Source organism: Dendropsophus ebraccatus, chromosome 7, assembly GCF_027789765.1.
Source record: "Dendropsophus ebraccatus isolate aDenEbr1 chromosome 7, aDenEbr1.pat, whole genome shotgun sequence".
Taxonomy (NCBI): Eukaryota; Metazoa; Chordata; class Amphibia; order Anura; family Hylidae; genus Dendropsophus; species Dendropsophus ebraccatus.
The window spans coordinates 134066867-134094171 of NC_091460.1; the positions used below are offsets into that span (position 1 = coordinate 134066867).

Here is a 27305-nt window from a genome sequence, read left to right on the forward strand (position 1 = left end):
TCTTTGTATAATTGTATTTATTTTCATTGTTGCTTTTATCACAAAAGAAAACGTCATTGTCAAAGCGATAATAATCCGCAGGCATGTATTTCTACACAATGATTATGTATAGACATCCTATTATGTGTCAGAAAACGTCACCAACGTAAGCAGATGAGAGATAAGCAGCAATTTTGGTCATTTCATTACATTGCTATCTCACAGGTATATTTTAGTAGTACTAAGCATTTGAGTACAGGGGGTTGAATCTTAGTCCAGTTACATCTATGGCATATATTCAGACTAAAGAGCTGGAGTATGAGGCAGGATGAGGCACAAATACAGTGGTAGGCCATGTTCACACAACGTATATTTTCGTAAAACCACGGCCGTTCTTGCACATTGCAACAACGGCCGTGATTATTACGAAAATATACCTTACCTTGCAGTCTATGGGATCCCGGCCGGAGGGTGTACACATAGTATACGCTCAACCCGGGATCCCTAGCTGCAAACAACTGACATGTCAGTTTTCTGTGGCCGCTATTCATTGAATAGCGGCCGCAGAAAACCCTGTTAGTGCACACTACGGGGCGTGCGGCTCCGGCCCTTGCTCCATAGTGTGCAGTAGAGAGTTCTAATGCAGGCGCGCATGGATGCGCCCACATCAGAACTCTGCGGCCCTAAAGATCATCTTTTCTCAGAGCGGCCATTCCGTGAAGCGGCCGGGTAACGGAACGGACGGTCTCATGCTATGTATGAACATAGCCGTATAGTGAATTGAATCATGAGTATTCTTGCAAAATAAGGGCACAGTATAGTATAGCACAGGGGTAGGGGACCTTGACTCTCCAGTTGTTGCAAAACTACAACTCCCATCATGATGGGAGTGGTAGTTTTGCAACAGCTGGAGAGCCAAGGTTCCCTATGCATGGTATAGCAGATGGGTGATATAATACATTCAGACCCTACCTGTGATGGCCACTAATAAAATTCAGCAAGGTGTAAGTTATGAACAAGATTGTCTTGCCATGGCAGATCCTTGGTATGAGGTATACAGAATGTTTCTATGTTAAATAGAATTGACAGCTCTGTATCAAGTATGGACCAGCAGACACTGGTGACAGAGGGCCAAGCACTCTTGACGGACGGTTGTTTCCACAGTCATAAAACTGCTTTGCCCTGTTTGGTTGATGTACAGGGTCAATAAGTGAAAGAAGGGTGGGGAAGGAGAGGTGGACTGCTACTGCTCAGAGCCACATCTATGACACCCCAGCTATCTTAGGACTGTGGAAACAACCAGCCTTCAAGACAAGAGTACGGTGTCCGTATTAGGTCTCTACCCAATATGAAAATGAAAGATTCTCTATGGTCAACTAAGGTAATTTATTAATAAATGCAATGAAACCTTACTGTACAGTGTGTATACTACATTGTTATATGCCACTCAGATCCTTAAGATACTTCTTAAGTGGTACAGTTTATTTATTTTGTTATCACTAGAAAAATTTTAAAAAAATATCCCTGTGCACACCAGATGTATATACTTGAGTGTGTATGAAAAACGTATTAAATAATAATCTAAAGCACCATTATAAGAGCAATTCTGCCCATGGTGTAATGATGGAAGGCAATATACTGTAGGCTAACTTACTCTAGCTGAAGCTGAACAGAATGATATATCACTTACATTGTTCTGTGCAGCTGATCCAGAAATATCCTCCTGAATAAAATGGACAATAAGTAGTCCTCTCCATTATGTGCATGAGCCCAGCAGTCCTGGATATTCATGAGAAGCAGAAAACTCCGCCCACCAGCTGCTGATTGGCAGTTATCTATCCATGCTGTGTATAGGCAGTCAGCTGTCAATCAGAAGCTGGAGGGTGGGGAGAGGGGTGTAGCAAGATTCCTATTCTCCTGCATATTAGGAGAACGGCTGAACAGAATGATATTAGTCATACACCAATCTGTTCAGCATTTCTGTCACTTGTTTATGCTGCCCTCATTTAAGGGACCATAAGCCTAGTGACAGATTCCCTTTAAATGTCACGTCCAACATGGAAATGCAGCGATAACACACAAAATTGTCATGATATCTAAAAATTCTATTTTTTTTTTTTTTTTTTTTAAGGAACACAACTCTGGAAGGCTAAAGTTCCTACACATATTCATTATGTGATGGGGAATAGATGGCAGAGAAGTCGAATATATGCCTGGTATCAGAGTCTTCTACAGGCAGTTCAAATACAGTAATTTCTTCTTTTTTTTTTACATAAGTAATTTGGGTGATGTGAAGGTAAAGGATTACATTTTTAAAGTAGAATTTTAAGAAATGGCCCAATATCTCATATTCTGTTTGCAAAGTACGGCCATTTTTTAAAATTAAAAGTCCTTAGGCTTGGATGTTTACATTGACAATTATTACACTGCTATAATAGACAGTTGTTGTCTCCTAGATAGATTTCCATTGGCTAAAGTAGGTTATAAAGCCAGTCAGATTGAGAAAACTCACACATTGTACATTATTACTACAAATCCTTGAAGGTTTTGCAAGAAGCTGATAATTCAGATATGTGCTGAGCTGCGTACTTGAGATAATGTAGTAGATATGAACGGCCTTAAGCCAGCGTTACTGATACCTGACCGTGGACCATGGACATTTCCTTAGGTCATTCTAAAAACATACTGACACTCAATTACCCTTTTCAGATACAACTCATAGAAAACAGATTAAAGTGCAGACTGGGAGACAGCGTTATTACAATGAATGGTAACAATAAGAATACTATGTTACTAGCTAGTACTAATATAAGTCCAACATAACAGGTATAAAAATACATATATCTGTAAGAAAGGTCATCAATATAAAGTACTATGGTTGTCAGCAAGACACGTCAATACAGCAAGGTTCTTTGGTGTTTGATTCTTGTAGAGTCCCTTTAACATCCTTTTATATATAATACATTGTTTCATTTTGTCCACTGATTTCTGATTCGAAGAGTAACCATTGTTTCTGTTTATTTTCCTATAAATTAATAGTATAAGTGAAGAGAAGAAACAGGTATGGGTTTTTTCTCCACTTACTATTATACCATTAGGCGAGCAGGGAGTATGGCATATGGCTGGTGTGCACAAGGGAGAAGGGACAAATCTGCGCCTTCTTCTTGGCGTACGTCCTGGCCGCAGCCTTCATAAATCTCCCCCTTACTGTCCAGCAATAACACTTGTACAGATACACACGCCAATTCTAAAAAGTCACAGGAAACAATGGTTACTCTTAAAGCACCTCAACTCTTTTGTCGATTTTCCCAATGCGAAGTCAAAATCTGTTGCATTTCCGCATGTGTGAGCATACCCTAAGGCTGTTTTTTTCCTGCTACAATGAATATAAAAGGAGTTATCCAGGCTTAGAAGAACATGGCCGCTTTCTTCCAGAAACAGAACTGCTCCTGTCCTCAGTTTGGGTCAGGGAGTTTTGCCGCTTCATTCCAATGAAGTGAATGGAGCTGAATTGTAATACCACACACAACCTGATGACAGGGGTGGTGCTGTGTTTGCAAGAAAGTAGCTGTGTTTTTTTTTTACCTGGATAGTCCCTTTACTAAAGCTAGAGTGACTGTTCACATAGTCTATAGTGACCATGTGAATGTAAGTAGAGTGGTTTAAGGGCTCCAACCCTTGTAGTTTAAAGTAAGTCATAGGCACACATTAGAAGCTACTTCTTACAGTCACTGAAGAAAGTGCTGTGCAAACACGTTAAGGCCAACATTCAAGTGCTGAGTTCTCTTCAAGAGAACTTAAAGTGACATTAACAAGAAAAGCTGTCTGCATCTCAACCAAGACAATGGGTCATCTACCAGCTAAGGAAACTATTTTAGCCTCTGTAGATTATATACACACTGTTCTATACCCAGGGACCCAGGGTCTCCCGTGACTGTTTTGAATATGTTTTGGACTCATTTTCTCAAACAATTAGTAAGCAAACAGACAGCACACCCTGGGATAATCTTATTGATTCCATATTTAGCTCAAACCATTTACAGATCTGGTTTTGGAAATCATCTTTTTGCAATCTTGATATCAAATGGGTATGGTGCGAGAGTCAATCCGAATCGTCCCTCCAGCGATGGCTGAAATGTATCACTGGCAAAGGAAAAACTGAAAGACTGGAGCAGGTTAACAAACATCAGGAACAGCTCCATCTTGGCCAACTGTTCACCCATACAGACCCGTCGACCTAAATAGAAGAAACAACAGGATATCGTAAGACAAATTTACAGTAATTTTTCATACTTTTTTACATGGACTTCAGTTTAATGACATGCAAATACGATCAAATCTCTCAAGTGTGAATGCAACCTTACATAGCCCACACATATAGAGGGAATATTATCAAAGGGTGTAAAATATACACTGGTGTAAACTGGCAACAACAACCAAATACAGCTTGACTCCATGACAGTACAGAGTATTGCAGCAGATTTTGCAGCGTGAAATCCACTGCGATACTGTACGTGTGAAGGCACCCTCAAACTATGTTCAATTTTTTCTTTATTCTACCACAGCTCATCTATTCTGCATATGGAAGGACTTAGGATCCTATTACACACTCAGATTATCTGACAGATTTTTGAAACCAAAGCCAGGAACAGACTATGAACAGGGAACAGGTCATATAGGAATGACTGAGATTTTTCCTCCCTCCAAATCCATTCCTGGCTTTGGCGTCAAAAATCTGTGTGTGTGAAAGGACCCTTAACTGATGTGAACCTAGCCTTAGTACATTCATGTTTGAAGTAAAAAATTCCTTCCCCCCCCCCCCCTTCAAACTTTACATCCTAAAAACTATGAAAAGTTGAAAGGACCAACTGTTTTTTTATACGATCCTCACTTGTACTGAATCACTATGGCTGGATGGTAACAGTCTGACACTATAGGGGAGGTACAACACACACTTGTTGCTTCAGATGATTAAATGTCTTTACCAATGCCAAATGGAATAAACGCTTCCTTCTTCAGTATCTGTCCATGTTCATCCAGAAATCTGCTTGGGTTAAAGTCATTCGGTTTCTCCCACACCTTAGGATCACGGTGTACTGCCCAAAGATTTGCCAGTACCACACTGCCCTTAGGAATAGTATAGCCCTGGAACACTGGGAGGAAGAAAACACACAGACATCTGTAATATTATATATATATATATATATATATATATATATATATATATATATTAATAATAATAATAATATATGTCACACAGAACTTTGCTTTAAACATAAATAAAAAGCAACCCATAAATTTCAGGCATGTAACAAGTAGAGTATTGTTGTACCGTGTTAGCCATAAAAATCTGTAGAATAGAGAAGAAATCAGGCGATACCTTTTGGAAGCTAACTGAGTATATTTGATTGTAAGCTTTCGAGAGACTAGCTGTTGATAACATCATGTCTGACGAAGGGAGCTAGACTCTTGAAAGCTTACAATCAAATATACTCAGCTTCCAAAAGGCATCGCCTGTTTCTTCTCTATTCTACAGGCATGTAACAAAGCATCTTAGGATGCTTCGTTTTCTATTCATTACCCTTGTCACATATATTTGCCACATTTTTCCAAGTTATATACAGAATCCTACAGGCTACATGCTATAAAAACACCATACCTAAACGATGGTGACTTTTACACAAAAAAAGGTTAAAAAATTATTTGCGTTTTCAGAAGTAAAAGAGCTTGCCCTGTGGGTTTGTGGCGCTGCTTCCTGGAGACATCTTCCCAGCAGGTCAATGCTTGATCTTTTCATTAGACAGCTGTTTATGGCTATGTTCACAAAACATCATTTTTTGGTAGTATTTTTGGTCAGCCGTCTTTATGAGGCAAGAATACGTCTGTATTCTGATCATTACAGCCGCAATTGTCAAAATATGGATTTATTGCTGCCTCAAAGTGACCATTCAAAAATATGTTGGAAAAACGATGTGTGAACATAGCCGTATGTCAGTAAAGAACAGGGTTTTACCTGGCTCACAGAGAGGTTATATATTGTGGAACCCAGGGGGGGGGGGGGGAGGGGTAATATTTCTCCTGTGTCTCGTGAAAACCCTGAACAAATTCAGAAAAATGCCACAAAAAGCCCAGTCACATAGAAAGGGTGGCTTCCAGTCACTCTCGCAGCGCCCCCTCCCACCAGTCAGGCTTCTCTTCTGACCGTTCAGTTCCTGGGGTCGGTATGACAAGACCCTGTAGAATGGGTTGCTCCTTACCTGTGTTTTCTGAAGCCATGTGAGGTACTGAGAGGGGAACAACCACAGTCATTCTCTGCACCTCCATAATAGTGGCCTCTGTAAATGGCATCTGAGCTTTGTCAGTCAAGGATGGAGGCCTCTCACGTCCTATAACCGAGTCAATTTCAGCTTGGACTTTCTCTATAAAAGAAAAAAAATTGATTGAATTTCAATTCTTGTATGCACTATAGCGTAAAAGGAATATTACAGCAAAAGCATATAAAGTGAGACTCCATCACTCTAATGTATAGACCTTATACACATATACCTTATATACCTTAGTGAACTCTTGGATTACGAGTTACCCATGTAAATGTTTTTATAAAAACTTGTTCTGTGCATAAAGTGTCACTTTAGGATCATCTATGTACAACTTTCAGACAAACTACATGTTATACTTTCAAACTTTACTTTCCAACAAAAAAGAAAAAAGTTATGTAACTCAGAGACTCAGTGATATGAACAGTGGTGATGTCTGTAATAACTGTAACATGACAAAAAGCACGTGTGCAGTTCTGGCCTCATCATGTCTTAGGGACATTCAGCAGAATGGGTTAAGGCCACGTTCACACACTGTATTTTTTGATTAAACAACGGCCTTTGTTTAATCACAGTGGCTGATCGCATTAACCCCTATGGAATCCCGGATGGGGTATATAAACACTGTATACACGCCGGACAGGATTCCATGCGGCTGCACAGAAAACCCACATCTATTTTGTGCAGCCGCTATTCATTGAACAGCGGCTGCACAAAATAGACTGTGCAGACAATGTAAAGTGCGTCTCCGGCCGCACTTTACATAATCTGCAATGGCTTATTTGAGCGCGTATTCCAATTTAAAAAGAAGTGATGTTCATCAAACGTGACGAATGACGAACGGCCGCTGTTTTACCACGTCTGAACATGGCCTAAAGGGGTATTCTCAGGTGCCGAACTTTCGGCTCAGCACAGTTGTGTCCCCTCTGACTTCCTTTCATGTTCTTTTAACCTATGTCTGGCAACTGACATGTGTAGAGCATACAGCGGGAGCTTTCCCAATGTACCTGCTAAACATATAACACAAAATCAGTGTGAACCCAACATTATGGTGAGTTTACACAGATTTATCTGACAGATTTTTGAAGCCAAAGCCAGGACTGGATTTGAAAAGAGGCGAAATCTTTCCTTTATGACCCGTAGTCTGTTTATAGTCTGTTCCTGACTTTGGCTTGAAAAATCTGTCAGATAAATCTCTCTGTGTAAATGCACCATGAGGGTATGTTCACACTGAGTAAATCAGGCAGAATTATCCCGCCGCCTTAGTGCCTGTCTATGGTAGGGCGCGTGCTCCTCCGCTGCCGCCCCTCTCTGAGGTGACAAGTCACTTCTTTGAGCGGAGAGCAGCGGCAGCGGAAGAGCGCGCGCTGTACTATAGAGAAGCAGTGGCGGACACTTCTGCCGCTGAATTTCGCCTAATTTACTCTAATTCTCTGCCTTAGTGTGAACATACCCTAAGAGTTAGCTAGTTTTTCTAAACGTGTATCCTGTCTAAGGGTGCCTTCACACATACCGACTCGCAGCAAAAAACTCGCTGCGAGTTTTTGCTACGAGCCGAGGTCCTGGAAGGCCCCTATCACTACATACAAGCAGTGGTCTGAAAGACCGCTGCGTGTATGTAATGCAGCCGCCCCCTTAACCCCTTCGGCTCCCGCACCGCTGTCTCCATACATTACCTGGCTCTGGCTGCACGGGGTCCCGCTCTGCTGCCCAGCCAATCAGTGGCTGCGGCAGGGCAACACACTGATTGGCTGGGCGGCAGAGCAAGACGCCGGGAGCCCGTGCAGCCAGAGCCAGGTAATGTATGGAGACAGCGGTGCGGGAGCCGAAGGGGTTAAGGGGGCGGCTGCATTACATACACGCAGCGGTCTTTCAGACCACTGCTTGTATGTAGTGATAGGGGCCTTCCAGGACCTCGGCTCGTAGCAGAAACTCGCAGCGAGTTTTTTGCTGCGAGTCGGTATGTGTGAAGGCACCCTTAGAGGATACCTGTATGAGCTACACACAACCTTGCTATAATGTATGAGACAACAGTCCAGGCTGTTTAGCTAAGAGATCATTGCCTACAGTCATTACACTTGTACCCACCCGTCAGCTGAGAGCAGGACTAGCTATGTAAGTATCAGCCGCATGTTCACATTCCCTGACAGTAATCAGAGATGCTGAAAACACTGGGGCTTTAATATAAAGTATCTGAGAAAGGTTTAGACCTTTTCTTTTATGTAAATCCATGTAACCAGCCATGAGTTTTAGGTACATTTGTGACTTTGATATCTAAGAAAGTTCTTAATCAGGTCCATTTCCATATAACTCATTGGATATACTTTGCTCTGTACAGAATAAAAATAGCTTACGTGTCCATGTAATCAGTTATCTGACCCGCTATCAAGGTCACAGAACAAGTGACACAGGAAGGGTTCAATTCTCCAGGGGCAGCGACCTTTGCACTTTGTGCCTGTTGTGTTATATTATTATCAGCTGGCACGGTCACCATCAGCTAACTGGTAAAGCCCAGTGACTGTAGGCAGTTTATACCAGTTTCTATTTTACACAATTTGATAAATCTGAACCAATGAATTCGAATACATTTCAAATGTTGCAAAACTCATCAGGACGTTATGTTCCATTACATGGAACGATATTCAGCTGAACCAGGCCAGCTTTGTGTATGAGAGACAACGATCAGCCGATGACAACGATCGGCTGATCGTGTCTTTTGATCCTGAATTAAAATCATCATGTAATAGCAAACTGTATACATGACCTGTCCACACTCCTGCTCTGCTCACTTCTTGGAGCCGCCGCTGTAGCCTCAGAGCGGGTCTCTGAGCTGACAGGCCGCTCAGCCTGGCTTTGGCAGTCCTGTCTCAGCCAGTGATTGGCTGAGCTGCCTGTCAGTTCAGAGACTCGCTCTGAAGCTACAGTGGCGGCTCTGGGAAGTGAGCAGAGGAAAAAACACTGGCAGCATGGAGAGGTAACAGTTTAGGGCAAATGCTGCATATCAGTCATTGAGCCGTGTAATAGGCTTAGTAAATGAGCGCTGATCTAGTAGCTCGGCGCATGTTTACTGAAGAGATCGGGCTGTGTAATACGACCCTTATTACAGCTGTGGTCTGATTAGAAACTGGTTGTTGCCACAAGAAGGCAGCTTTTTAGTCATGTGCTGGTTGAAAAAAAAAAAAAAAGACCAAACGCAGGAAATCCTGGCCATGCTTGCAGCCTATGCTTAAACTGCATACATTACCTATTCATGGTCCAGGGCTCCTCTTGCGCTCTGCCTCCCCCCGGGTCCCATGTGCTCTAGCCTCAAAGCGGCCTACCTTAGCTGACAGGTCACTCAGCCAATCACTGGACGCGGCGGTCCCGGCCACTGATTGGCTGAGCGACCTGTCAGCTCAGACAGGCCGCTCTGAAGCTGGAGCGCACGGGACCCGGGGAAAAGCAGAGCGCAAGAGGAGCCCTGCAGTCTGGACAGGTTATGTATGCACTTTGCATATAGTCATCCGCCGACTGCGCACCATTACACATAGCGATGCGCAGTCGGTGCCCGACAATTATAGGTCCAAACCTATATCAACGATCAGCCAATGATCGTTGTCATCAGCTGATTGTTGTGTTTATTACACGGAGCGATAATCTGCCAGATAGGGCCGATTCGGCCAATTATCGTTCCGTGTAATAGGGCCCTTAGTCTATGGAGCTCGCCTTGTGCAGCAAGACAGAAAAGTAGATGCTTCTCCCAACTAACTTTAGAGACCAATGGAGGTCTGAACACTTATACCTTGACCGATCAAAGCTTTTGATGTGTCTGATGGAAAAACTACATTAAGTTAAATTGCTTCCAAGAGGGTTCAATACTAATACTTACTTTGGACATCTGGGTAATGGGACATATACAAGAGTGACCAAAGAAGTGTGTTTGTAGTGGTATCTGTCCCTGCAATGAAGAGGTCTCCTATAATATAGAATAAGTACTCTGTGTTGAAACTACTTTCCAGTTGAGCTCTCTGCTCCTCATCTATATGGAGGAGGTACATGTCAATGAAATCCCTGGGGTTCTCGGGGTCTAAGGAAAGCTTATGCTCCTCTATTATCCTTTTCAGGAAGGCTGTGATGTCTATAACAATTTGCCGTAATTCTTTGAAGGGTCCAAATGGGAGATAGTACATCCAAGAGCAGAGGTTGGAGAGGACGGCTTCGCTGTTGACACTGATTTCTAGTCCTCGGGACATCAGACTCAGCATGGTCTTGAATTCCTTATCCTCATAGTCAAAGCGTTTACCAAAACTTATGGAGCAGATGACATTGGAAACGGCATTATTGATGATCTGAAAGGGGCTAAAGCCTTTATCGCCAAACTTTAACATCTCGGCCTTCACGTACTTGAACTCTTCAATTATTATGGGTTCCAGGCTTAACTTTCCAAGGCCGAAGTGCCTCAATGTAGAATGGGAAAACCTCCGCTGCTGTCTCCAAATAGGACCGTATTTTGCAAAAACAATTCCTAAAAAAACAGAAGAAGCAATAAAGTTAATAGGTTAATGATATTTTTTAATAGATACAAATTTTTTTATTAAAGTCTATGGCCCTCGATTCTTGCAGCGGATTTTCATTCCACTATGAGAATGTATAGTGCCATACACTTGTAAAGGTTAGCTACTTAGCTCCCGAAATAATACTTACCTGTCCTTGTTCCCCTGTCGTGCTCCCGCTTGCTTGTCTGGGTCCCTGCTGAGTGAAAGACCACTCAGCCAATCAATGGCGGTGGCCAGAGAGCGTTGTGATTGACTGAGCAGGCTGTCACCAAGCAGGGACCCAGAGAAGCGGGAGCACGACAGGGGAACAAGGAAAGGTAAGCATGGTGTCAGGAAATAAGTAGTACACTATTACAGGTCTATAGCACAATATTCTTGCAGCAAAATCTAAAGGGGTTATCTGGTTAGGTAAAATATATACTTTAAACCAACAGCCATTGTTTTTAAATAACAGAACTTATTTGCCATTAACCAAAATATTCAACCTCTCCCTCTCCTCTGGTATCTTTCCCTCCTCATTCAAACACTCTATTATAACCCCACTGCTGAAAAAACCTTCTTTAGATCCATCCTGTGCAGCCAACTATCGGCCTGTCTCCAATCTCCCCTTCATCTCTAAACTCCTGGAACGTCTTGTCTACTCTCGCCTAACCCGCTATCTCTCTGATAACTCTCTTCTTGACCCTCTACAGTCCGGCTTCCGACCCCTTCACTCCACCGAAACTGCTCTCACCAAGGGGTCAAACGATCTGCTGAAGGCCAAGTCACAAGGAAACTACTCCTTGCTGATTCTCCTGGATCTCTCAGCAGTGTTTGACACTGTGGACCACCAGCTTCTCCTCTCCATGCTCAGCTCTCTTGGCCTCAAGGACTCTGCTCTCTCTTGGTTCTCTTCCTACCTCTCTGACCGCTCCTTCAGTGTATCCTTCTCTGGCTCTACTTCCAGTCCCCTACCTCTTACTGTTGGGGTTCCCCAGGGGTCAGTCCTGGGTCCCCTCCTCTTCTCCCTCTATACAGCCCCCATCGGACAGACCATCAGCAGGTTTGGTTTCCAATACCATCTTTATGCTGATGACACCCAGTTATACACCTCTTCCCGTGACGTCTCCCCTGCCTTCCTGCAAAATACTAGTGACTGCCTATCCGCTCTCTCTAACACTATGACCTCTCTGTTTCTCAAACTTAATCTCTCTAAAACTGAACTTCTTGTATTTCCTCCCTCTAACAAACCTAAACCCGACATCTCCCTCTCAGTCTGTGGTACTAGCATCACTCCTGTGCATCAGGCTCGATGTCTGGGGGTTTTGTTGGACTCCAATCTATCCTTTACTCCCTATATCCAAGCTCTTACACGCTCCTGTCATCTCCATCTCAAAAACATCTCCAGAATCCGCCCATTCCTCACCACTGACACCGCTCAGACTCTGACTGTCGCCCTGATCCACTCCCGTCTTGACTACTGTAACTCCCTACTAATCGGTCTTCCTTTCTCTAAGCTCTCCCCTCTCCAGTCTATCCTGAACGCAGCAGCCAGACTCATCTTCCTCTCCAGCCGCTATACCGATGTCTCTCCTCTGTGCCAGTCACTGCACTGGTTACCCATCAAATCCAGAATCCACTTCAAGCTCCTCACCCTCACCCATAAAGCTCTCCACAACTCTGCCCCTCCATACATCTTCTCCCTCATCTCCACCTACCATCCTTCCCGTGCTCTGCGCTCTGCAAATGATCTAACCTTAACATCTTCCATAATCAGAACCTCTCATTCCCGCCTCCAAGACTTCTCTCGTGCTGCACCAATTTTCTGGAATGCCCTACCCAAACACATCAGACTCATACCCAATACCCACAGTTTCAAGCGTGCCCTGAAGACTCATCTCTTCAGGCTCGCTTATAACGTTCCCTAAACTGTTTCCCCCTTCTGTTTCCCTTGCTCTATTTCTCTGACTGTTCCTGCACTTTATATGTTTACCTGCATCAGACATTGGCGTTGTTACTGGCTCATCCTGTAATTCTAATTATGTACAATGGCCGGACCATGGACAAATAAAGCACTTATGCCTGGTGTCTATGAAAATTAGTCTGTAAGCTCCAACGAGCAGGTCTCGTCTATACTCTGTATTTTGTATTTTTTGTTATTTTTATCAACTATGTACTTATTTATTCCAATTTAACTGCGTATTATGTACCTCTGTACTGTATGCATAGAAAAAAAAGCGCTGCGGAATCTGTTGGCGCTATACAAATAAATTTATTATTATTATTATTATTATTAAATGATGGCCATCCACTCTATTTCAACAGTGTGTGAGCATAGCCTTTCTGTGTTTTCAATCCACTCCTGGTTTTGGTTGCAAAATACTGAGCAAAAATACTGACCACAGAAAAAAAAAAAAAAAAAGTCTAGTTTTTATTAATATCATATTGGTGTAAAAGAAAAGTTTTGATTGTTTTTTACTATTTTTTTTTCCTGATAAATAATCTGAAACAAAAAAAATCAGTAATCCTGGTGTGTGTGTTTTTTTTCTTCTGTTGACGCCATTCACCGTGCAGGAACAATATATTTTAATAGATCGGAGAATTCCGCACGAATATATAATATGATATATAATATGTTTATTTATTTTTTTAATATTTTTATAAAGGGCAAGGAGGTATATTAAACTTTTATTTGGGGGGGTTATAAGGGTTTTTTTAAAATCTTTTAAAAAACTTTTTTTACACTCTTCTGCCTACTGCTGAACGAGACACGAATAAAAAAACTGCAAGAAGAGGCAAAGATTATATTAGACACTAACGCGCAAGGACCTGGAGGTCTGACTGACCGTATAGAACTTAATATGTTTATATGAATTTGTATCTTGCTTTCTTTGCTTAATCATGCGAAGCTTTGTGTTTTTAATTTTTATCGATCATGGTTCTGTCCAATATTGTTTATTTGGGAATTATTTAAAGCGACTCTGTACCCACAATCTGACCCCCCCCCCCCCCAAACCACATGTATCTTCGGATAGCTGCTCTTAATACAAGATCTGTCCTGGGGACCATTCGGCAAGTGATGCAGTTATTGTCCTAAAAAAATACTTTTTGGCTAGGTTCACACTACGTATATTTCAGTCAGTATTGTGGACCTCATATTGCAACCAAAACCAGGATTGGATTAAAAACACAGAAAGGATCTGATCACACAATGGTGAAATTGAGTGGATGGCCGCCATATAACAGTAAATAACGGCCATTATTTCAATATAACAGCCGTTGTTTTAAAATAACAGCAAATATTTGCCATTAAATGGCGGCCATCCACTCAATTTCAACATTGTGTGAACAGAGCCTTTCTGTGTTTTTAATCCACTCCTGGTTTTGGTTGCAATACTGACTGAAATATACGTAGTGTGAACCCAGCCTTAAAGCGTAACTGTCATGTTTTTTTTTATTGCAGAAATCAGTAGTATAAGCGATTTTAAGAAACTCTGTAATAGGTTTTATCAGCCAAAAAAGCCTCCTTCTGTACTCAAGAAGCAATCTCCCAGCCTCCCCCCCTGACTTATCTGTGCATTATCAGGCAAACGTCTTCATTACAGAGAAGCCAGTGAAGACGGGCTCTGCTCTCTCCATTCTATCCTTATGCCGCAGGATTCTGGGGTCAGAAAGGTCAGTGCTTATCTATGAACTTACTGAGAGAAGATTGCAGGGTGTTGTGCTGTGCAGGACTGCTCCATGCTCATTCACTCCTAACAGCCCCTCCCCTCTCCATAGCCACATAATGGAGACAGAAATCCTGCTTCATCTGATGCGAGGGGGGAGGCTGGGAGATTGCTTTTTCAGTCCAGAAGGAAACTCTTTTAGTACATAAAACCTATTACAGAGTTTCTTAAAATCGCTTGAACTGTTGATATTTATTGTTTTCAGAAAAATGACCCTGAAATGACAGTTACGCTTTAAACTTGAAGCCCGTGCCAAACGGGAGTATCTGTGCCCTAACTTTGCACCACCCCTCCGTCCCTCCTCCCCACCCTCTTCATCATTAGTAGTGCCACTGGAACATTTTCTCCATGCTGAACATTGCACAGGTGCTTAACGATCCAGCCCATGTGCAGGGCAGAAATAGGTGGGGAATAGGAGGCAATCTGCCTGGAGCATTCCTAATGATGAGGAGGGTGGGGAGGAGGGACAGAGAGGGTGGTGCAAAGTTACGGCACAGATACTCCCGTTTGGAACCGGCTTCAAATTTAAAAGTATTTTTTTAGGACAATAACTGCATCACCTGCCGAATGGTCCCCAGGACAGATCTTGGATTAAAAGCAGCTATCTGAAGGTACAAGTGGTTTGGGGGGTCAGATTGTGGGTACAGAGTCACTTTAAACCCCAAGCACCTTAGAGGCACTAGCGTCAGTAGAAGCGTATCTACGTTACGCAAAACAGCTGTCACGCTGATTAGGAGGAGCGGGCGTCTGCTCTCCTGCCTGTACTGCGATGGCGTTTTTAAGAAAATTGTGCATAAAAGATAAGTTTTACTGGTGAGTGCCCTCTACATATTTCTTTTTTGAATGGATACAGCACTATTTTAGGGTACTGTCCCAATTTAACCCTTCTCCTGTGCCTCAATCCATGTTCCCTATTTTAAATAATATAATTTCAATCACTATTGGCCATCGGCAACAAGGCGGTACTTTTCACGTTGTGGAAGACTGCCTCTGCTTCTATGGGATCCCGGCTGGAGGGTATACACATTGTATATGCTCCGGCCGGGATCCCGTGCAGCGCCGCAAATAACTGACATGTCAGTTTTCTTCAGCCGCAATTCAATGAATAGTGAATTCTGAGAAAACGGTTCCGCTCTAGAGGTCAAACTACACACACAAAAAAACAAGAATGTTGTCATTTACAGTATCTGTAGCATCTAATCTACTTGATAAGAGACTCTACCATCGCAGCAATTTCATTTGGGGCTATTCCAGCAGCCTGGACTTTGCCAGGAAATGGTTGAGAAAAACAACTGTGAGAATTTAGGAAGACCTGACAACAAAGCAAAACACTGCAACAAGAGGCACGACAACTACAAGTCCAAGTCCATGTACAAGCGCACAAAAAAGCTGTCTTTTTGACAGTATTGGTCACTCTCCAGTCTCTCACTTTCTGCTGGTTCTATAATAGTGAAGGGGGATCAAGAGCCATTACACATTAAAGGGGTACTCTTTCTTTCAGATTAACTGGTTTCAGAAAGTAATATAGATTAGTAATTTACTTCTATAAAAAATAAATCTAAAATCTTCCAGTACTTATCAGCTGCTGTATGTCCTGCAGAAAATGATGTTTTCTTTTCTGTCTGACACAGTGCTCTCTGCTGCAACCTCTGTCAATGTCAGGAACTGTCCAGAGCAGCAAATCCCCACAGAAAACCTCTCCTGCTCTGGACAGTTCCTGACATGGACAGAGGTGGCAGCAGAGACATACAGCTGTAGGACATACAGCAGCTGATAAGTATTGGAAGACTGGAGATTTGTTTAATAGAGGTAAATTACAAATCTATATAACTTTTTGAAACTAGTTGATCTGAAAGAAAAAGGTTTCTGCCGGAATACCCCTTTAAGGGGGGGGGGGGGGGGGGGGAGGTGACTGGCCTAATGTCAGACGAGTCTTAACAAATGTCCTCCACAAAGTTAAACCACTGACACCACAAACCCAAGCAGTATCTAAGAGACATCCTGTCGTCCATGATGCTCAACTTGTACTATATAGTTCACTTCATATAGAAGACAAGAAGAAAGCGTATTCCAGCAGCACTTTTAGCAAATTCACATGTAACGGAATCGCAGTGAAATCCGCTGTGATTCCCCTCCTGTCAATTTCAATAGGATTATATACGTATTTTAGCTTCCACTAACAGTGCATTGTAGCAGGATGCAGAGACACACAATACCTCCCGGCCTATGACCGCTTCACGCCCTCATGTGCTTTTCGGTGCCTTGAGGAATGATATGGCCATAGGCAATTTGCCTGAGAGTTTAGTCGTTTCTACCATCCAAAGTTAAAGTACAAAACTCTGTGATATAACGGCTTATATCCGGCACAGCAAGAGAGTCATCAAGTATAACAGAACGTATGTATACTCACTGATCTGGTCATTTAGGGTACAAACACACACAGCAGATACGCAGCAGATTTGATACTGTGTTCAGTTATTTAGATCTAATCTGCTGCGTATCGCAGCAGTAAATACGCAGCGTATATGCCGTGTGTGTTTGTACCCTTAGGGTACAAACCCACACACCGTATACACAGCAGATACGCAGCAAAAACGCAGCAGATTTGAAGCAGATTTGGTGGTGCAGATTTGATGCTGTGTCGTTATTTAGATCTAATCTGCTGCGTATTTGTTGCGTGTTTGCTGCGTATCGCAGCAGTAAATAAGCTGCGTATACGGTGTGTGGGTTTATACCCTATTATAGTGTAGCTTATATGCAATGCATTGTGATGAACAACTTTTAGAGTATCTGTATTACAATTCAGCCAGTTCATGTTAGTGGAGTATTCTGAGACAGCACGTAGGACCGTCACCATGAAACTTGCTTCATAAACAAATACAAGTAACAGCCTGCAACGTGTTCCAAGTCTTATTATGCACGGTGACAGCACACAGATGATTATTCCCACCACCCAGAAGCAATATAAAAATATACACTTTGAGCACAGGGGACACATAGCAGATAGTACTTCTATGCTGGAACTTGTGTCACACGAGCATAGTTTTGGTCCCAACCTAAATGCATTTCAGGTCATCACACCTGCATACAGGCCAGGACTTGCAGATGCAAAAATACACATTTAAGCTATGTGCAGACTATGTAAGATCATTACTACTGCAGTACCAGCTGGATGATCTTCTCGGCCGCAGGGTTCTGATGCAGGCACGCCAGCATCAGAGCTCTCCACTGCACGCTATGGAGCAAGCGGCCGGAACCACTTGCTCCACAGTGTGCACTGACATGGTTTTCTGCAGCCGCTATTCACTGAATAGTGGCCGCAGAAAACTGACATGTCACTTGTTTGCGGCGCCGCTAGGGATCCCGGACGGAGTGTATACTATGTGGAAGGGGGAGGAGGAAGGAAGGAGGGAGATTAGTCGCCAGCAGAGAGCAGAGAACAAAGGGTTACATAGTGGGAGCTGTGTGAAATCAGATATTCAGAGGTCAGTGCTGACTTCAGAGGAGATAGCCCGTGATGAAGCTGTAAATTAACTGTAAATTAACAGGACTTGTTGTCCTGTTTTGGTGCCTCATCTCCCTTCACCCCTCCCCTCTCCATAGAGAACCATGAAGACAGGGGGGGGGGAGCTTCAAACTGCTTTTTCATGATAAAAATGCATTTTTCGGCTAATAAACCTAACTACAACGTTTCTTAAAATCGCCTGTACTATTGACAGTAAATGACAGTGACACTTTAAAGGGGTATTCCCATGTGGAATAGGTATGCCTTATCCATAGTAAACACAGGACTACAGTGACACTTTCAACATGTTGAAAGCCCACAATGAGCCCGCATCAAGCATGTCTGCTGATCTTGGTCTTTTAATATGTCCTATTACATCAAACAATTACCAGCCAGAATGGTAATATCAGACAATGTGTGATTCTCTGCTCCCTGCACAATGCCTCCAGGTGAATGCCTGTACCTACACGGGGCCAAAAGTTTCCTGGCACTCACGCTGAGCGATAATATCAGAAAATGTCTAGATTTAAGATACAAAACTAATTGAGGATACATGACTTTAATGTTAGGATCAGCTATTAGCATAGTATTACATCAGTTATATACATTTTCTGGTAATAAATCCCAGCAGCCGTCACTCAGCATGAACATAGTCGCCTCCATAGTTCTCCAATGAAAGAAATTCAGGCAGGATGAGCCTGGAGCGCTCCATCCAGTAGACACCGCATGACGGCCCATGTGGGAGATTGCCGAAGGAATCTAATTCTACAGAAACATAGAAACTTGCCAGCAGAAATAATTTCCCTTTATATTATGTTTCAACATAATGAGTTATCATATGATAGAAAAGCTGTTTTTCCCTCCAGGTTCCTCTGATACTATTTTAAATGGAACCCATCACCCTGGCACCCAGGGCAGAGCCCACCTTACCCCTGGATAAAGGATCACATACTCCCCCCTCCTGCCGGTCCCGGCACGGAGAAATCGTCGCCTGCTTGTCTGAGCGCTCAGACTAGGCTCACATTACGTGAGACACTGGCTGTTCTATGACCTGGCCGTGTCACAGAACGTCCGCTGTCTGTGGAGATCATCTTCATTTGTGCTGAATTGGGATGCGGGCGCATCCATGTGTGCCCGCAGCCCAATTCACCATAGCAAACAGTCGCAGGAAAGTCTGACATGTCAGTTTTTTGCGGCCGCTTTTCATTGAATAGCGTCCGCACAGAACTGTCCGTTCACACAATGGAAAGTGCAGCTCCGGCCACACTTTCCATTGTGTGCTATGGTGAATTGGGATGCAGGGGCATTCAGGTTATCCCAATTTAACAGAAATGAAGTTCATCCGGCCAGTAGTGCAGTACCGCCCGGGATTAATTTATCGGACACCGGCCATTCTGTGTCTTACTAAGTGTGAATCTGGCCTAAGGGAGCTCTTATACCACCAGATATGATGTAACTATTAGCATAGCTTACTTCCCTGTTACCTCCAAGTAAATAAAACGTTAGCTGACATAATATACAGAAATATCATTAAAAAAGGGAACCAAGACACCATAGATGGTTGGAGGAACTAATCTTACACAAAAAGAGTTCTAGAAAGAATATAGATGAAAAGGCAAGGAGATTTCCCAGGTATGCTGAGAGCTGTAGATTTACATCTGGCCCCTGGCTTCACATTACAGACAGAACTGCACATATGACCTCACAGACGGCTCATCCTCATCCTCTCCTAGGACTTCAGCAACTTTTTGTGCAGATTCTTGTTCATTTCAAAGCGGTAGTTCACCAAAAAGTTTTTCTTTTAAATCAACTGGTGCCAGAGATTTGTAATTTACTTCTATTAAAAAAATCTCAAGTCTTCCAGTACTTATCAGCTGCTGTATGTCCTGCAGGAAGTGGTGTATTCTTTTCAGCTTTCCAGTCTGGACAGCAGGAGAGGATTTCTATGGGGGATTTGCTGCTGCTCTGGACAGTTCCTGACATGGACAGAGGTGGCAGCAGAGAGCACTGTGTCAGACTGAAAAGAAAACAACACTTCCTGCAGGACATACAGCAGCTGATAAGTATGGAAAGACTGGAGATTCTTAAATAGAAGTGAATTACAAATCTATATAACTTTCTGAAACCAAGCAAATGTCCCAGCAGCTGGATGGATAATTTTACACAGTTTTCTGGCACATATTTGACAGGCATGTGCAATGTGCAACCATAGTTTTCAAATCCATGCTGCAGCCTATATTCTACATGTCTCTTATTCTGCGCCTATTTCTCAGGAACGCCCCTTGGAGTTGCAGGACGCCATTAAATGTGACTAGTCAGCATCCAGCATCTATAAATGTCATTCATAGTGACAAAACAGGCAGCAGGGATGTGAGTGCCGTGTGATCCCTCCATAACATGAAGACTGTCAAAGAGAACAAATAAGGGTCCTTTTACACAGAGAGATTTGTCTGACGGATTTTTGAAGCCAAAGCCAGGAACAGACTATAAACAGGCAACAGGTCATAAAGTGAAGACTCAGATTTCTCCTCTGTTCAAACCCAATCCTGGCTTTAGCTCCAATAATTTGTTCAGATAATCTCTTTGTGTAAAAGGACCCTTAAAGGGGTATTCCACTCAAACAAAACATCTATCTATTGTTGCCCATGGTGAGACTAACAATTCCTTCCATACTTATCTTGTTATCTATTCAGCCTCCTTCCCCCAGTTCTCAGCTGCTGCTTTCTGCTGAAGACACAAAAATCTGTGTGTGAGCTTTTCTCTCTGTCTCCCCTTCCTCCCCCCTCCCTTCTAAGACAGCTGATGTAAACAAGTCCCTGGCTGGCTTTATCTGCAACATTGTAGCTTCTTTGTAATGCTAGGAAGATTAATCACAGTGAGCTTATTAGCAACCTAAGGTTAGAATAACCCTCCCAGCATTACAAAGAAGCTACAATGTTGCAGATAAAGCCAGCCAGGGACTTGTTTACATCGGCTGTCTCACAAGGGAGGGGAGAGAAGGGGGAGACGGAGAGAAAAGTTCACACAGATTTTTGTGTTTTCAGCAGAAAGCAGCAGCTCAGAACTGGGGGAAGGAGACTGGATAGATAATAAGTACGGAAGGAATTGTTAGTCTCACTATGGGCAGCAACATATCAAAAGTTATGTTTGAGCTGAATACCCCTTTAAGGCTGCACATCTACCATCCATTCTACAATGGATAGAGAGGGACTTACTCTTCGGATCAGTGACAAGTGACTATAGGTGACCTCAACCACTACCATAATGCCTGATCACCACCATATATACTGTTTGTTGTCTCCAGTGCCCTCCCGCTGCCCTGGTGGTTGTCTCCAGTGCCCACCATGCCCTGGTGGTTGTCTCCAGTGCCCACCATGCCCTGGTGGTTGTCTCCAGTGCCCACCATGCCCTCCCTCTGCCCAGGTGCTTGTCCCCAGTGCCCGCCATGCCCTCCCGTTACCTTGGTGGTTGTCCCCAGTGCCCGCCATGCCCTCCCTCTGCCCTGGTTGCTGTCCCCAGTGCCCGCCATGCCCTCCCTCTGCCCTGGTTGCTGTCCCCAGTGCCTGCCATGCCCTCCCTCTGCCCTGGTTGCTGTCCCCAGTGCCCGCCATGCCCTCCCTCTGCCCTGGTTGCTGTCTCCAGTGCCCGCTATGCCCTCCCGTTACCTTGGTTGTTGTCTCCAGTGCCCTCCCGCTGCCCTGGTGGTTGTCTCCAGTGCCCACCATGCCCTGGTTGCTGTCCCCAGTGCCCGCCATGCCCTCCCTCTGCCCTGGTTGCTGTCTCCAGTGCCCGCCATGCCCTCCCTCTGCCCTGGTTGCTGTCCCCAGTGCCCGCCATGCCCTCCCTCTGCCCTGGTTGCTGTCCCCAGTGCCCGCCATGCCCTCCCTCTGCCCTGGTTGCTGTCCCCAGTGCCCGCCATGCCCTCCCTCTGCCCTGGTTGCTGTCCCCAGTGCCCGCCATGCCCTCCCTCTGCCATGGTTGCTGTCTCCAGTGCCCGCCATGCCCTCCCTCTGCCCTGGTTGCAGTCCCCGTGCCCGCCATGCCCTCCCGCTGCCCTGGTTGCTGTCCCCAGTGCCCGCCATGCCCTCCCGCTGCCCTGGTTGCTGTCCCCAGTGCCCGCCATGCCCTCCCGCTGCCCTGGTTGCTGTCCCCAGTGCCCACCATGCCCTCCCGCTGCCCTGGTTGCTGTCCCCGTGCCCGCCATGCCCTCCCTCTGCCCTGGTAGTTGTCCCCAGTTCCCGCCATGCCCTCCCTCTGCCCTGGTTGCTGTCCCCAGTGCCCGCCATGCCCTCCCGCTGCCCTGGTTGCTGTCCCCAGTGCCCGCCATGCCCTCCCTCTGCCCTGGTTGCTGTCCCCGTGCCCGCCATGCCCTCCCTCTGCCCTGGTTGCTGTCCCCGTGCCCGCCATGCCCTCCCTCTGCCCTGGTTGCTGTCCCCGTGCCCGCCATGCCCTCCCTCTGCCCTGGTTGCTGTCCCCAGTGCACGCCATGCCCTCCCGCTGCCCTGGTTGCTGTCCCCAGTGCCCGCCATGCCCTCCCGCTGCCCTGGTTGCTGTCCCCGTGCCCGCCATGCCCTCCCTCTGCCCTGGTTGCAGTCCCCAGTGCCCGCCATGCCCTCCCGCTGCCCTGGTTGCTGTCCCCAGTGCCCGCCATGCCCTCCCGCTGCCCTGGTTGCTGTCCCCAGTGCCCGCCATGCCCTCCCGCTGCCCTGGTTGCTGTCCCCGTGCCCGCCATGCCCTCCCTCTGCCCTGGTAGTTGTCCCCAGTGCCCGCCATGCCCTCCCTCTGCCCTGGTTGCTGTCCCCAGTGCCCGCCATGCCCTCCCTCTGCCCTGGTTGCTGTCCCCGTGTCCGCCATGCCCTCCCTCTGCCCTGGTTGCTGTCCCCGTGCCCGCCATGCCCTCCCTCTGCCCTGGTTGCTGTCCCCGTGCCCGCCATGCCCTCCCTCTGCCCTGGTTGCTGTCCCCGTGCCCGCCATGCCCTCCCGCTGCCCTGGTTGCTGTCCCCAGTGCCCGCCATGCCCTCTGCCCTGGTTGCTGTCCCCAGTGCCCGCCATGCCCTCCCTCTGCCCTGGTTGCTGTCCCCGTGCCCGCCATGCCCTCCCGCTGCCCTGGTTGCAGTCCCCGTGCCCGCCATGCCCTCCCTCTGCCCTGGTTGCTGTCCCCGTGCCCGCCATGCCCTCCCTCTGCCCTGGTTGCTGTCCCCGTGCCCGCCATGCCCTCCCTCTGCCCTGGTTGCTGTCCCCGTGCCCGCCATGCCCTCCCGCTGCCCTGGTTGCTGTCCCCGTGCCCGCCATGCCCTCGTACCTTTCCTCTTGGTGATGATGGTGACCAGGGGCACGCTGGGTCGGTCAGAGAACACCTCGCAGTGGTTCACCATGGCATCTTTTACCGTGTCAAAGTCATTGAGGATGACGATGAGGCGGTGGCCGATGTATATGCCGTAGATCTTGCCGTAGAGTTTGGCCATGTTGCTGAGCACGATGTGGGGGTACAGGAAGGCGCCCCTCCTGGTGGCATCAGATGGGGACTTGCTCAGCTTATTGCTGTCCATGCCGAACTGCAGCAGCTGCAGGAGGCGCCCGGGAACCAGCATGAAGCCAAAGTTACCCACGAAGGGCAGCGGGGTAGGACCGGGCGGGGAGCTGCTCCTCATGATCCGGTAATAGGCCCATAGCTCGCTGAGGAGCCAGGACAGCGCCAGGAACAGGAAGGTGTAGAGGAGCAGAGAGGACAGGTCGTCAGGGACCGGCAGCCAGGCGTCCATCAGCTCCGTCCAGGCAGCGCCCCCCATCGTCCTCCCGTCACCGCTTCTGGCTCCGGTACCGGCCGCCCCGTCACTTATACGGACCCGCTCCCGGCTGCTGTTGCCAAACAACACCACCTCACGGGCCAGTGCGAGGCGCGGCCGCTGATTGGCTGGAGGCGATCGCCACGCCCCCTACTGTAATAACAGCATCACCGCTACACAGAGAGAGAGAGAGAGAGAGAGACCAGAGAGAGAGAGAGAGAGAGAGAGAGAGAGAGACAGACACCAGAGAGAGAGAGTGAGTGAGAGAGAGAGACACCAGAGAGAGAGAGAGAGAGACACCAGAGAGAGAGAGAGACACCAGAGAGAGAGAGAGACACCAGAGAGAGAGAGAGAGAGACCAGAGAGAGAGTGAGTGAGAGAGAGAGAGAGACACCAGAGAGAGAGAGAGAGAGTGAGTGAGAGACACCAGAGAGAGAGAGAGAGAGAGTGAGTGAGAGAGAGAGAGAGAGACACCAGAGAGAGAGTGAGTGAGAGACACCAGAGAGAGAGTGAGAGAGAGAGACACCAGAGAGAGAGAGAGAGAGTGAGAGAGAGAGAGAGAGAGAGAGACACCAGAGAGAGAGTGAGAGAGAGAGAGAGAGATTGAGTGAGTGAGAGAGAGAGAGAGACACCAGAGAGAGAGAGAGACACCAGAGAGAGAGAGAGTGAGAGAGAGAGAGACACCAGAGAGAGAGAGAGTGAGAGAGAGAGAGACACCAGAGAGAGAGACACCAGAGAGAGAGAGAGAGAGTGAGAGAGAGAGAGAGAGAGGGAAAGAGAGAGAGAAAGAGAGAGAGAGAGAGAGACACCAGAGAGAGAGAGTGAGAGAGAGAGAGACACCAGAGAGAGAGACACCAGAGAGAGAGAGAGAGAGACACCAGAGAGAGAGAGAGAGAGAGACAGAGTGAGTGAGAGAGAGAGAGACAGACAGAGTGAGTGAGAGAGAGAGAGAAAGAGGGAAAGAGAGAGAGAGAAAGAAAGAGAGAGAGTGAGAGAGAGAGAGAGAGAGAGCTACAGACAGGCGGGTCACGTGAGGCGGAGTGCCCACAACTGGATGTACCTACAGGATGTATCTAAGCCAGTGGATGTACCGGCTACAGCGCTGAATATAAGCCACTGGGTGTACAGCACTGTATCTAAGCCACTAGATGTACAGCACTGTATCTAAGCCACTGGATGTACAGCACTGTATCTAAGCCACTGGATGTACAGCACTGTATCTAAGCCACTGGATGTACAGCGCTGTATCTAAGCCACTGGATGTACAGCACTGTATCTAAGCCACTGGATGTACAGCACTGTATCTAAGCCACTGGTTATACCTACAGCGCTGTATCTAAGCCACTGGATGTACAGCACTGTATCTAAGCCACTGGTTATACCTACAGCGCTGTATCTAAGCCACTGGAAGATGTACCTATAGCGCTGTATTTAAGCCACTGGATATACCTACAGCGCTGTATCTAAGCCACTGGAAGATGTACCTACAGCACTGTATCTAAGCCAGTGGATGTACCTACAGCGCTGTATATAAGCCACTGGGTAAACCTACAGCGCTGTATCTAAGCCACTGGATGTACAGCGCTGTATCTAAGCCACTGGGTATACCTACAGCGCTGTATCTAAGCCACTGGGTATATCTACAGCGCTGTATCTAAGGCACTGGGTATACCTACAGCGCTGTATCTAAGCCACTGGAAGATGTACCTATAGCGCTGTATCTAAGCCACTGGGTATACCTACAGCGTTGTATCTAAGCCACTGGATGATGTACCTATAGCACTGTATCTAAGCCACTGGATGATGTACCTATAGCACTGTATATAAGCCACTGGATGTACCTACAGTGCTGTATCTAAGCCACTGGATATACCTACAGCGCTGTATCTAAGCCACTGGATATACCTACAGCTCTGTATCTAAGCCACTGGGTATACCTACAGCGCTGTATCTGAGCCACAGGATATACCTACAGCGCTGTATCCCAACAACAAGATGTACGTATCCTATAGTATATATACAGCACTGTATCCCAACCCCTGGATGTACCTATAGCACTCTATCTAAGCCACTGGGTATACCTTCAGTGCTGTATCTAAGCAACTGGATGTACTTCCATCACTGTATCTAAGCCTACAGCACTGTATCACAACTACAGGATTTATGTATCCCATAGTATAGTGTACATACACTGCTATATCCCAACCACAGGATACACCTACAGCGTTGTATCTAAGCTACTGGAACTGGATTTTCTTACAACGCTGAATCTAAGCCCAGAGTGTTGCATCCCAACTATAGGATGTACATATCTCATAGTATATAGTGTACATACACCACTGTATCCCAACCCCTGGACATGTATATAGTGTACATACACCGCTGTATCCCAACCCCTGGACATGTATATAGTGTACATACAGTACTGGACTTACATATATAATGTGCAGAAACCACTGTATCCTAACCGCTGTATGTACCTATGTACCACCACTGTATGTACCACCGCTGTATGTACCTATGTACCACCACTGTATGTATCACCACTGTATGTACCACCACTGTATGTACCTATGTACCACCACTGTATGTACCTATGTACCACTACTGTATGTACCATCACTGTATGTACCCATGTACCACCGCTGTATGTACCCATGTACCACCGCTGTATGTACCTATGTACCACCGCTGTATGTACCTATGTACCACCGCTGTATGTACCTATGTACCACCGCTGTATGTACCATCACTGTATGTACCTATGTACCAACGCTGTATGTACCATCACTGTATGTACCTATGTACCACCGCTGTATGTACCATCACTGTATGTACCTATGTACCACCACTGTATGTACCACCGCTGTATGTACCTATGTACCACCGCTGTATTTACCACCGCTGTATGTACCTATGTACCATCACTGTATGTACCTATGTACCACCACTGTATGTACCACCGCTGTATGTACCTATGTACCACCGCTGTATTTACCACCACTGTATGTACCTATGTACCACCACTGTATGTACCATCACTGTATGTACCCATGTACCACCGCTGTATGTACCACCGCTGTATGTACCTATGTACCATCACTGTATGTACCTATGTACCATCACTGTATGTACCCATGTACCACTGCTATATGTACCTATTTACCACCGCTGTATGTACCTATGTACCACCACTGTATGTACCACCGCTGTATGTACCTATGTACCACCGCTGTATGTACCTATGTACCATCACTGTATGTACCCATGTACCACCGCTGTATGTACCTATGTACCATCACTGTATGTACCACCACTGTATGTACCTACACTGCTGTTTCCCAACTACTCGACATGTATGAAGTATACATACATCACTGTATCCCAACCACTGGATGTACCTAAAGGTGTTATCCAGCAGGTGCAAGGGCGGCAGTAGAGATGACAGAGTCCCATTTTAAACAACTTGCAAACTT

General features: G+C 45.8%; 2 protein-coding genes across 4 annotated transcripts in view; both read right to left on the bottom strand.

The window, feature by feature from the left end:
• Positions 1-23941, bottom strand: CYP2U1 (cytochrome P450 family 2 subfamily U member 1). The gene is made up of 5 exons (XM_069978520.1): positions 23346-23941; positions 10165-10800; positions 6237-6398; positions 4965-5132; positions 1-4216 (listed from the first exon to the last, which is right to left on the bottom strand). Exons 1-5 carry the CDS (start codon positions 23830-23832, stop codon positions 4038-4040), a joined length of 1632 nt encoding a protein of 543 aa, XP_069834621.1. The 5' UTR covers positions 23833-23941; the 3' UTR covers positions 1-4037.
• The window catches only part of RPL34 (ribosomal protein L34), a 463668-nt gene that overhangs the window by 328517 nt on the left and 107846 nt on the right, over positions 1-27305 (bottom strand). The gene's annotated exons all lie outside the window — the stretch shown is intronic.

Bases quoted from the DNA above. Each gene is read 5' to 3' on its own strand.
- CYP2U1 (XM_069978520.1), bottom strand. From the start codon at position 23,832: ATGGGGGGCGCTGCCTGGACGGAGCTGATGGACGCCTGGCTGCCGGTC. The intron at 10,801-23,345 runs GTACGAGGGCAT...CTGTTTTTTTAG, and splicing joins CATCATCACCAAGAGGAAAG to GAATTGTTTTTGCAAAATAC. The intron at 6,399-10,164 runs GTAAGTATTAGT...TTTCTTTTATAG, and splicing joins CCATTACCCAGATGTCCAAA to AGAAAGTCCAAGCTGAAATT.